General features: G+C 34.7%; 1 protein-coding gene across 1 annotated transcript in view; it reads left to right on the top strand.

Annotated features, from left to right (window-relative positions):
• LOC132755362 (gem-associated protein 5-like) overlaps positions 1 to 12772 on the top strand; it is a 101000-nt gene that overhangs the window by 22518 nt on the left and 65710 nt on the right. The window contains exon 3 of the mRNA XM_060746234.1: positions 5948 to 6129. Coding sequence (XP_060602217.1) covers positions 5948 to 6129 — 182 coding nt within the window. The remainder of the gene's footprint in view (positions 1 to 5947; positions 6130 to 12772) is intronic.

Here is a 12772-nt window from a genome sequence, read left to right as displayed (position 1 = left end):
TTATCTTGTTGATAGCTCGGATGAGTTCGAACATGGGTCATCTTGGATGAAAAACTAGGTCACCAGAGCTAAAAATAGAAAAACCTTGTTAACACTGTAGCGGTCACATTTTTGCATCAATCATCATCAAACTTGGTCAAGATGCTTGTCTAGATGATAGCTCAGATGAGTTCGAACATGGGTCATCTCGGATGAAAAAAGTAGGTCACCGGAGCTAAAAAATAGAAAAACCTTGTTAACACTCTCTAGCGGTCACATTTTTGCATCAATCATCATCAAACTTTGTCAAGATGCTTGTCTAGGTGATAGCTCGGATGAGTTCGAACATGGGTCATCTCGGATGAAAAAAGTAGGTCACCGGAGCTAAAAATAGAAAAACCTTGTTAACACTCTAGCGGTCACATTTTTGCATCAATCATCATCAAACTTGGTCAAGATGCTTGTCTAGGTGATAGCTTGGATGAGTTTGAACATGGGTCATCTCAAATGAAAAAGTAGGTCACTGGAGCTAAAAATAGAAAAACCTTGTTAACACTCTAGCGGTCACATTTTTGCATCAGTCATCATCAAACTTGGTCAAGATGCTTGTTTAGGTAAAAGCTCGGATGAGTTTGAACATGGGTCATCTCGGATGAAAAAGTAGGTCACCGGAGCTAAAAATAGAAAAACCATGTTAACACTCTAGAGGTCACAATTTTGCCTCAATCATCATCAAACTTGATCAAGATGCTTGTCTAGGTGATAGCTCGGATGAGTTGGAACATGGGTCATCTAGGATGAAAAACTAGGTCACAGGAGCTAAAAATAGAAAAACCTTGTTAACACTCTAGTGGTCACAATTTTGACTCAATTGTCATCAAACTTGGTCAGGAAAATTGTCTAGGTCATTGCTGGGAATAAATCGAAACATGGGACATCTCGGATGAAAAATTAGGTCACAGGAGCTAAAAATAGAAAAATCTTGTTAACACTCTAGTGGCTACTGTTGTGATCCAAATATTCTGTTAATTGGTCTGAAAGTTTGTTTTGATGATTTCTAAGTCAAGATCGAACATGGGTCATCTTGGATGAAAAACTAGGTCACACCGCCCAAATATGGAAAAACCTTGTTAACATTCTAGTGGTCACATTTTCGACTTGATTATCATCAAACTTGGTCAGGATGCTTGCCTAGGTAATTGCTTGGATGAGTTCGAAATCGCATGTGAAACTAGGTCACCGGAGCTAAAAATAGAAAAATCTTGTTAACACTCTAGTTGCTACTGTTTTGATCCAAGTATCCTGGAAATTGGTCTGAAAGTTTGTTTTGATGATTTCTAGGTCAAGTTTGAATATGTGTCACCTGGGTAAAAAACTAGGTCGCACTGCTCAAATATGGATATTATTTGTTAACACTGTAGTGGTCACATTTTTGACTCACCTGTCATGAGACTTGGTCAGAATGCTTGTCTAGGTAATTGTTTGGATGAGTTTGATAAGTCAGGTGAGCGATCTAGGGCCATCATGGCCCTCTTGTTTTTCTTCAGAATTTGCATTTTACCCCTCACTCTAGATTTTGAGGGGTAAAGCCCACTTGGCCAAAACATTATCTGAAGCTCTGTTTTTATGTCAAATATTTCAGTGTGTTATATTGATTATTCTTTGAAAAAACTTGGTTGTTTTTCAGAGAATTGGAGTAAAGTACTGGTACTACCCAGGATCAACCATTATACACTTAGTTTATATAATACAATGTTGAGAACTTGCTCTGAATAGCACTGAGTGATCAGATGGACTAAACTATTCTATTGCAGCATCACAATGGTTTGCTTAGCACAAATTATAGTTGAAATCAAGAAAATAGGGATACAGTTAAATTTTAATAGTGTGATGCAAATAAAATGTGTTAAAAATGTTGAGTGAAAAAGTCCTTGAAAGTCCTGACACTGAATCAATATTTTGTTTGTTAAAGTTTTTATACCCCCAAAAACGAAGTTTGGGGGGGTATATAGGAGTCACCCGGTGGTCGGTCGGTTGGTCGGTCGGTCGGTCGGTCGGTCGGTCGGTCCAGACGTCCGTTGCATTTTCCTTGTCCGGAGCATAACTTGAAAACTAATGATTGGAATTCAATATAACTACACACAATGGTCTAGCACATTGAGAGGAAGTGCAGTGCACAAGAACCATAACTCTATCTTGACTAATTACAGAGTTATTGCCCTTTGTTACTTTTCCTTGTCCGGGGCATAACTTGAAAACTACTGGTTGGAATTCAAAACAACTTCATACAATTGTCAAACACAATAAGAGGAAGTGCAGTGCACAAGAACCATAACTCTATCTAAAGTAATTACAGAGTTATTGCCCTTTGTTACTTTTCCATTCCTTTCTTTTGTCCGGAGCATAACTTGAAGACTAATGGTTGGAATTCAATATAACTACATACAATGGTCAAGCACATTGAGAGGAAGTGCAGTGCACAAGAACCATAACTCTATCTTGACTAATTACAGAGTTATTGCCCTTTGTTTATTTTCCTTGTCCGGGGCATAACTTGAAAACTACTGGATGGAATTCAAAACAACTTCATACAATTGTCAAACACAATAAGGGGAAGTGCAGTGCACAAGAACTATAACTCTATTTAAAGTAATTACAGAGTTATTGCCCTTTGTTACTTTTCCATTCCTTTCTTTTGTCCGGACCATAACTTGAAGACTAATTGTTGGAATTCATTATAACTTAATACAATTGTCAAGCACATTGAGAGGAAGTGCAGTGCACAAGAACCATAACTCCATCTTGACTTATTACAGAGTTACTGCCCTTTGTTACTTTTCCTTGTCCAGAGCATGACTTGAAAACTACTGGTTGGAATTCAAAACAACTTCATACAATGGTCAAGCACAATAAGGGGAAGTGCAGTGCACAAGAACTATAACTCCATCTTGACTAATTACAGAGTTATTGCCCTTTGTTACTTTTCCATTGCTTTTTTTTGTCCGGAGCATAACTTGAAAACTAATAGTTGGAATTCAATATAACTTCATACAAGCACATTGAGAGGAAGTGCAGTGCACAAGAACCATAACTCGATTTTGACAAAATACAGAGTTACTGCCCTTTGATACTTTTCATTGTCCAGAGCATGACTTGAAAACTACTGGTTGGAATTCAAAACAACTTCATACAATGGTCAAGCACAATAAGAGGAAGTGCAGTGCACAAGAACTTTAACTCCATCTTCAGTATTGAGTTATTTATTGCCCTTTGTTTCTTTTGCTTGTCTTTCTGGACTTATTACAGAGTAATTCAATAAAACTTCATCAATGGCCAACTACATTGGAAGGAAATGCAACATACAAGAACCACAACTATCTTTAATTGCCCACAACCATAACTCTATATTTTAATTCTTTTACAAGGTATTCTGTTACTAGTAACATCCTCATTTCTGAAGCAGTCTTGTGGGGGTATTAATCACATTTAGTGATAGTTCTAGTTTTTTTTAAAGAAAGAAAGAAATATGTTGAGTGAAAAGGTCCTTGAAAGTCATTTTAAGAAAAGTGTGGAAACCCTGATGAAACTTTGTAGGGGGATAGATCTCATTGGGTAAAAGTGCAGTGCAAAAGAACCATAACTCTGCATTGCCTAATTTTGGAGTTATTGCCCTTTGTCCATTCAAACATTTTTAACATTGTCTAGGACATAGTTCTGCAGTATAATAGATATGAACAAGACACTTTGTAGGTTGAGAGATCTCATTTGCACAAGAACCTTAACTCTGCCTTGCCTGATTTTGAAGTTATTGCCCTTTGTTCATATTTACATTTTGAACTTTGTCTTGGACATAACTGACACTATAAGAGATATGAACAAGAAACTTTGTAGGTAGATAGATATCATTGGGTAGATGAGCAGTGCAAAGAACAGTAACTTTGTCTTGCCTAAGTTTGGAATTATTGCACTTTTAACTTTGTCCAGGACATAACTCTGAAACTACAAGAGGTACATTTTTCTATGTCCAAAACTTATTTGGAGATCATCACCCGGTTCATCTGGTTCTTGTTTCATATAGTCACCACTTTGCCTGTACGTCAGTACGAACCCAGAGGTACTTGTGTGACTTGGAGAACAATGGGTAACAGTAAATTCTCTTTGATCCTATTCATTCCGTTTTTACTTGTGTGTCTTTTTTTAAGCCTTGTGTGACTAAAAATGGCCAAAAAGATCAAAGGAAAAGTCACATAAGTTACCATTTTGTGAGTATGTCCGTCCATCCGTCCCTCCTTCCCTCCCTCCGTTCTCTTTTTGTGTCGCACATAGCTCAAAAGTAATTGACCTACAGTCATGAAACCTTACAGGAATGTTGACCAGCATGTGAAGTTGTGCACCTGGGTATTTTTGTGTAGATATATTTAGTATTTTTAGAGTTATTGCCCTTGAATTAGTAAAAAATTTCCAATATTCAACTTTTGTCGCATGTAACTAAAAAAGTATTTGACCTTTGAAAGTCATGAAACCTCACAAGAATGTTGCTCAGCATGTGAAGTGTTGCACCTGGGTATTTTCGTGTGGATATTTTTAGTATTTTTAGAGTTATTGTCCTTGACTTAGTAAACATTTCCAATATTCGACTTGTGTCGCACGTAACTAAAAAAGTATTTGACCTAAAGTCATGAAACCTTGCAAGAATGTTGCTCAGCATGTGAATATGTGCATTTGGGTATTTTTGTGTGGATATTTTTAGTATTTTTAGAGTTATTGCCCTTGACTTAGTAAAAATTTGCAATTTTCAACTTGTGTTGCACGTAACTCAAAAAATATTTGATCTAGAGTCATGAAACCTTACAGGAATGTTGATCAGCATGTGTAGTTGTGCACCTGGGTATTTTTGTGTGGATATATTTAGTATTTTTAGAGTTATTGCCCTTGACTTGGTAAAACTTTGCAATTTTCAGACTTGTGTCGCATGTAACTCAAAAAGTATTTGACTTAGAGTCATGAAACCTTACAGGAATGTTGCTCAGCATGTGTAGTTGTGCTCCTGGGTATTTTCGTGTAGATATTTTTAGTATATAGAGTAATTGCCCTTGTCTTAGTAAAGATTACAATATTCAACTTGTGTTGCATGTAACTCAAAAAGTATTTGACCTGTAGGCCTGAAAGTTTACAGTAATGTTGGTCAGCCTGGGGTTTTCTTGTGAATTTATTCAATATTTGTAGTATTTGCTCTTTACTTAATAAGGGATTTTTAGTTTTCAACTTGGGCACATGTAGCCAAAAAAAAAAATTGACCTAAGAGGCATTAGATTGAGTGTGGGGGCACCCGTGTCCTATGGACACATGTCTAGTTTGTTACTATGTATATTTAAAACTGTTATTTTCTCACTTTTCTTCTTGGTGTTGTGACTATTTAAACTTGAGCTAATTGTTCTTTGTTACAACTCACATCATGTTTGACAATGTTCATAAGTCTAGCATCTTTATTTCAAGAGTTATCTCCTCTTTTTTAAAATCATATATTTTGGTAACAACTAGGAATGTTTAAAAAATTAACTAGTCTGTCTGTCTGTCTGTTTGTTCCTAAAAACCATTTCCTGAGATCATTTTTAAAGAACTTGGACCTTTTCCAACAAATTTACTTAAAATAGAGAGAAGTTGTAACATTATTTATGCATATTCATCCTGAGAAAATTGAACCATTTGATTGTCTGTTGTATAAACATAATTTCAATATTAGGCAGGGAAAGAACACATTTCTATGATACAGACAAACTAAGATCTCAAAAGATTTAAGTTCACTCATGTCATTCATTCAATGGCATAATTGAATGGCCAATGGCCCTTTGGAATGTTGCTAGGGTTCTAACCGATAGGGGACTTATGGATTTCGTACAATACTATGATTCGATAATTGCTTGTTATTTATGGAATAATATCTCATTTGATGACTGTGATGTTTCAGCATAAAGTTACATGCATAAGTTGGTCCCTGGAGGAGACAGATCTGATAGTGTCTGGTGATGAGCATGGAACAGTTGGAGTTTGGCAATTTGAGAGTAATAAACAAGCTGCACATAGACCTGAGAAGGGATGCATACTTTGCATGGCAGCTTCACCAAACAAGGCTGGACTTTTTGCTATAGGGTATTTTCATGTTACTGTTGAATTAAATTATTTGTCAGAATTTTAAGCACATATTATATATGTGAGTTTTGAAGATTGTTGTCTTGTAATTTGCAATTTTATTTTTCAAATGCCATGTCCTTTGTAACATCTTAGCCAAATCTTTAGAAATCTTATTCAAAAAGATCTGTAGTTAAAATTTGTTTATATGTAGCATGTTCTAAGTTTCTTTAAAGCAATTTACATTATCTAAGGTCTTATTACAGGTTTATGCTATAATGATAGACAATTTTTTTGCCAAAAGAGACAAAATCTTCAATCCGGAATCCTCTCAGATTCAGGAATTTATGCTTGTACAGAACACGTCTGGGTCAGGGAGAGTTGTTACTGTATATAGTTTTGCAAATGTTGGTCAGTATGTAGGTCGGTTGGAAAACGTCTTCTTTTCTGTTCAATTACTAGGGAGCCATTTGACCCACAACCGTCAAAACTTCTTAAGATGGCTTGTGACATCAATTCTGGCATTCCTGGATGGATTCTAAAATAGTTTGGCATAAATGTGTAAGTTGCTGTGTCTTGCATTAGGGTCAGGTTTCCAGTTCAAAGGTCAAAGTCACATTTGTATATCAGATTTGACAATTGTGAATAGATTGTCTTCTTTTGAGAATAGCTTTGTCATTCACGGATAGACATTGAAATAAGTATGCATAAATATCCTCTTACTAAGATGATATGTAATAAACCAAAGTTAACCCGGCATCCCAAAGGTCAAGTTCATACTTGAATGTCGGAAGTCATGATATAATGACCATGCATTGATTGTTATGTCCAGTCCATATCTTTTTGTCTTTCAGTGACAGATTTTGTGATAACTTGGTTTAAATATTTGGTTTATAACCTTGACCTTTATTTGACCGTAATCGTCAAGGTCAAGTTGAAACGTTGTCATTACTTTGTTTTTAGTGCACCTGACCATAAAGTAGTCAAGGTGAGAGAAAGTGATGGGAGGTTTAGTGATGGGGCTATGTCTGGCGTCCGTTGTCGTTCGTCATCAACATTTGGGTTGTTAACACTCTTCCGGTTGTTTTTGATGATTTCTAGGCCAAATTTGAAAATTGGTCATCTACGGTCAAAAACTAGGTCACAGGAGCTAAAAATAGAAAAATCTTGTTAACACTCTAAGGGCTGCAGTTTTGATCCAAATATTCAGGACATTGGTCAGGAAGATTGTTTTGATGATTTCCAGGTCAAGTTTAAATATGGGTCATCTCCTGTCAAAAACTAGGTCACAGGATCTAAAAATAGAAAAATCTTGTTAACACTATTGGCTGCAGCTTTGATCCAAATATCCTGGAAATTGATCAGAAAGGTTGTTTTAATGATTTCTAGGTCAAGTTTGAATATGGGTCATCTCCTGTTAAGGTCACAGGAGCTAAAAATAGAAAATCTTGTAAACACTCTAGTGGCTGCAGTTTTGATCGAAATATTCTTAAAATTGGTCAGGAGGTTTGTTTTGATGATTTCTAGGTCAAATTTGAATATGGCCCGGTCATCTCCTGTCAAAAACTAGGTCACAGGAGCTAGAAATAGAAAAATCTTAACACTCTTATGCTGCAGTTTTGATCCAAATATTCTGGAAATTGGTCAGGAAGGTTGTTTTGATGATTTCTAAAGGCCTGGTAAATGATAGAGCTACCTTTTTCGGAGGTATATGGCAAATCGCTCTATCGCTACTTCCGAGCTAGTGCATGTCGCTAAAATTATGTGTCTAATGTTGTCATTTTTTATATATTTTGAAAACTTTACAATAAATATCGAAATTCGAAGAATGCTATACCATATAGCTTTGATTAAAGTTTCAGAAACGTAAAATTGATAAATTTGTGTTTGATGTGAAGTTGTAGTGGCATTTCCCAGTTAGCGAATTTAATGTTGAAATGGACCGTTTCATCATGAATCAGATTATTTTTCCTCCAATTTTCATCTGAACAGCGATTCAGATTAAAAACAAATACTTTTCAAGTAGATAATGTCTAGAAATCAGATAAAAGTGAAATCAGAACAAAACATTAAAGAAAATACAGGATTTTTTTCTTTGAGACAGCTCTGTCGTGAAGGAGGTAGTCAAGTTCAAGGTTAAGTTCTAATATAGGTTGTCTCTGGTCAAAACTAGGTCACAGGATCTAAAAATAGAAAAATCTTGTTAACACTCTAGTGGCTGCAGTTTTGACCCAACTATTCTGGAAATTGATCAGGAAGATTGATTTGATAACTTCTAGGTAAAGTTCTAATATGGGTCGTCTCGGGTCACAGTAGCTAAAAATAGAAAAAAATCTTTTAAACACAACAGGCTGCAGTTTTGATCCTTGATCAGGAAGGTTGATTTGATGATTTCTAGGTCTAGTACAAATATGTGTCGTCTTGGATTAAAAAACTATGACACAGTGGGTAAAAATAGGAAAAAATATTTTCAGGGCTTGAGCTTGGTCAAAATTTTAGGGAGAAGTGACTTCTTCCTCCAGCTGATTTAGGAAGACTTTAAGAGAAGAGACTTTAGGGAGAAGTTAGGAGACATATTAGGCTTCATCTGGAGAATTATAAGCTAGGAAACTTTACAAACCATATTAAAAAGAAATAAAAAATACCTCTCAAATAGAAAAATTGTATTATAAATCTTCTTTTCATAAATGTATACCAATAACAAACACAAAATTTACATATACTATATACATGAAGTGAGTATCACTGTGTTTAGTTGGTAACAGTATCAATTGGCAATGAGTCAGACTCGGGTCATCATATATAACTTTCGTTTAGCAATTTGCCCACAAGCCAGGATGTTACAGATATTTAATTTTGTATAATCAATGTGTTAACTTGAGTTCAATGTACTAAGAAAATAATTGATACAAATCTTCACATCATTTCTACAAATTAGTGCTCCGAAAGTTTTTGTGCCCCCACTTTGGAGGGGGGGGGGAGATTTAGATTAACCCTTGTCCCTCTGGCCGTCCATCTGTCCTTACGTGGCCGTCCATCCGTCCTTCCGTGGCCCTTTTGTGTTGAATGTAGCTCAAAAATTTTTTGACCTAGAGTCGTGAAACTTTACAGAAATGTTGATCAGCATGTGTAGTTGTGCACCTGGGTATTTTCTTGTGGATTTAATTAGTATTTTTAGAGTTATTGCCCTTTTTAGAGTTATTGCCCAAGCCGTTTCACTATGTTGTGTTATTTGTTCCTTTAGTGCTTGAGTTAGAATCAACCAACTTTACAGGATTAATGATCAACATTGCTGTGAAGCTATGCACCTGGGACTTGCTTGTGTTTTTTATACATGTAGTTTTGTTTTTTCAGTTATTGCCCTTGACTTACAATAGTATAAATTTGCAATTTTCAACTTGTTTATGCATAGCTCAAAAAGTATTTGACCTGTAGGCCTTAAAGTTTACAAAAATGTTGGTCAGCATGTGGTGGAGTGTGGGGGGCACCTGTGTCCTATGTACACATTTCTGGTTAACAATCAAGTTTTCGAATATATTCACATCTTTGAGACGTTGGGCATTGTTTACCTTTACTTTATCAACAATTATGTATATGCAGGTGTCTTTAATCATGTAATAGGCAAAAATTGATTGAATCTGCCAACATTTTGTGTTATTGTCAATAAATATGGTGGTTTATTTTATGCTTTTCAGTGGATTACTGATTTATCCATGAAAATTATATTTGATAATTTCACAGTGAAAATTATCAAAATATAATTTCACTTTTTTCAATGACGAAACTACTTTTTTAAGATTTTCCCCATGTGGTACCTCAATTTTATTTTTACTGACAATTCTGACAATGTCAGGCTGTTAAAAGAAATAGCAAAGCTGAAATAGATAAATAACTTAAATGTCAAAAGAAATAAAAAGAAGAAAACTTACTTCTATTCATTCAAATTCCAATCACCAAATTTCGTCTCTAATTTTTTTTGTTTCGTTTTTACAGTCTGAAAAATACATTCCTTCCCCATGCAAAACTGCTCTTGATGACATTTGGGCATATTAAAGTATCCTACGAGCAATAACTGCCGTATGCTTCATGAAAAATTGAAAAGCATTGACAGCCATCACTCGAAGAATAAGTAAAACAACCCAGCGATCCTGAGCAAGCTTCCAAGTTTTCCATTTTCCTAGCTCCTTTTCTGAATGTTTTCACATCTGTCAACACTTATTTTTTGTCTGTTACAATCCTCAAATAAGTTTTCTTTCTTTTAAAAAGGTGTATGACTAACAAATCCAAATTATATTCCTCTGAATCTTACACAATTATTTTCCTCCCATGAAATACACAACTTTAAACAATGGGTGCCGCTTGCATTTTACTAAGCCAGGTCTAATATAAATTCGCAGTAAGTAACAGAAATATGGATGGATGGTTGGACTTTTTCTCCTACAAGAATTGTTTGTTAGCTCGACTATTCGAAGAATATGAGAGCTATTGTAGTCGCCCCGGCGTCGGCGTCAGCGTCCGCGTCGGCGTCTGCGTTGGTTAAAGTTTTTTGTAAAGTCAAATATCTCAATTATTACTTGAGATATTCAATTGAAACTTACAATACTTATTTATAGTAACAAGGTACATCAGATTGACAAGTTGGATAACTCTGTCTACAATATTGACAGAATTATGCCCCTTTTTAACTTAGAAATTTTGGTTAAAGTTTTTTGTAAAGTCAAATATCTCAATTATTGCTTGAGATATTTAATTGAAACTTACAATACTTATTTATAGTAACAAGGTACATCAGATTGACAAGTTGGATAACTGTGCCTACAATATTGACAGAATTATGCCCCTTTGGAAATTTTGGTTAAAGATTTTTTGTAATGTCAAATATCTCAATTATTGCTTGAGATATTCAATTGAAATTTAAAATACTTTTTTATAGTAACAATGTACATCAGTTTGCAAAATTGCTTAACTCTGCCTGCAATATTTGCAGAATTATTTGCCCCTTTGAAACTTAGAAATTTTGGTTAAAGGTCTTCAAAGATATTTACTTGAAACTTTACACATGCACTTAGGGTCATAATTGGAGGGTCATAATTGTATGTCACTGACCAAGTTCCATAACTCTATCTTGCATTAAGGCTGATTCATATCTCCTTTTCTACTTAGTCTCTTGGTTAATTTTTACATGCAAGTTTCACATATCTCAATAACTATTAAAGGTATTTATTTAAAACTTCACATATGCATTTAGGGTCATAATTGTAGGTCACTGACAAAGATCCATAATTCTATCTTGCATTTAGGCTGATTTTTCTTCCCTTTTCCAACTTAGAAATTCATGGTAAAGTTTTGCTTGTAAGCTGTTATCTCAATAACTACTGAAGGGTTTGTGCCTTTTTTGGGACAATTTTATGCATTCATAATAAAGCAGTGGTTTACTTGATAAAACATCTTAATAACAAGCCTTTGTACCTTTTCTGTCAAATTTATGTATTCATAGGTAATTAGTATTATTTTACACAATAAAACACCCTTGTGACATTACCTTCCGAATAGTCAAGCCAATACTGTATAATTAGACTCTCTCTAAGGCCTATAACATGAATTTATCAAAAAAAATTAGCCCTTTTGTGAACTTAAAAAATTTAACATTATCAATGCTCTTTTACTATCAAGCACTTAGAATAGTCGAGCATGCTGTCCTACCGACAGCTCTTGTTTTTATTATTAAAACAAGCGATCATTCATATTTTTTTAATAAAATGAATAAATATCACCGTCATTTAACGTTGATTGGGCCATCCTTAAAAAAATGTTTGTTTGCAGTAACCCGACCCAGAATTTTCAAGGTGGGTAGGTAGGTCGATTTTTTTTTTTTTTATTGAACTGTACACCCAAATAAACATGGAATTTCAAAATGCTGGACAATATATGCTTTGATAATCTGGTAACAATTAATAAATTGATAACTGAATTCTAATTTAATAAGACCTACATTTTATTTCTTCTATTAACCTTTAAAAGAACGAAAACAAAGCACAAGGCATAATTTTCTGATTCAAAAAAAAAGAATTTTTATCCAGACCATGAAAACAAATTTTGAGTAGGGGCAAATTTTGTGAGTCGGTCGCGTTACTGCAAACAAACATTTTTTTAAGGATGGCCTTGGCGGACTTATTTTTCAGCTCAAGACTTCTTGTTTTTAATGAGAAATTCCGTCTAAATGGGGCTCTCAATGGGGGAAACAGATTTTAATATTAACGTTAAAATTATGGAAATTTCGTTTTAACTTGTTTTTAAGCATAAAATAAAAAGAAAATTTGTCTGTTTGTTGTGTAAGATGTAATTTTATTTCATCTTGTGAACTTTAAAACAGTATTCTCTCTCGTGGCTACGCCACTCGTGAGAATACTGCTTTTAAAGCCCACTCGATGAAATAAAATTTCATCATACACACAAACAAACAAATATCCTCTATATGTTAGTGTGTTGCCGATTGGTCATTGCGAACTGCTGTAGATACAACACCGTTACACGTGTTCTGATTCCTCAATCGCATGAATACATAATAAGAAAGACAAACATAGTGAACTCTTGCCTTGTGGCATGTATTAGACTTTGTTGATGTTGACACGCATTCTAAACAAGCAGATTAATGGTAATTGGT

Source organism: Ruditapes philippinarum, unplaced genomic scaffold, assembly GCF_026571515.1.
Source record: "Ruditapes philippinarum isolate M1 unplaced genomic scaffold, ASM2657151v2 ctg183_1_1_1_1, whole genome shotgun sequence".
Taxonomy (NCBI): Eukaryota; Metazoa; Mollusca; class Bivalvia; order Venerida; family Veneridae; genus Ruditapes; species Ruditapes philippinarum.
This window is presented reverse-complemented; position numbering and strand designations above follow the sequence as displayed.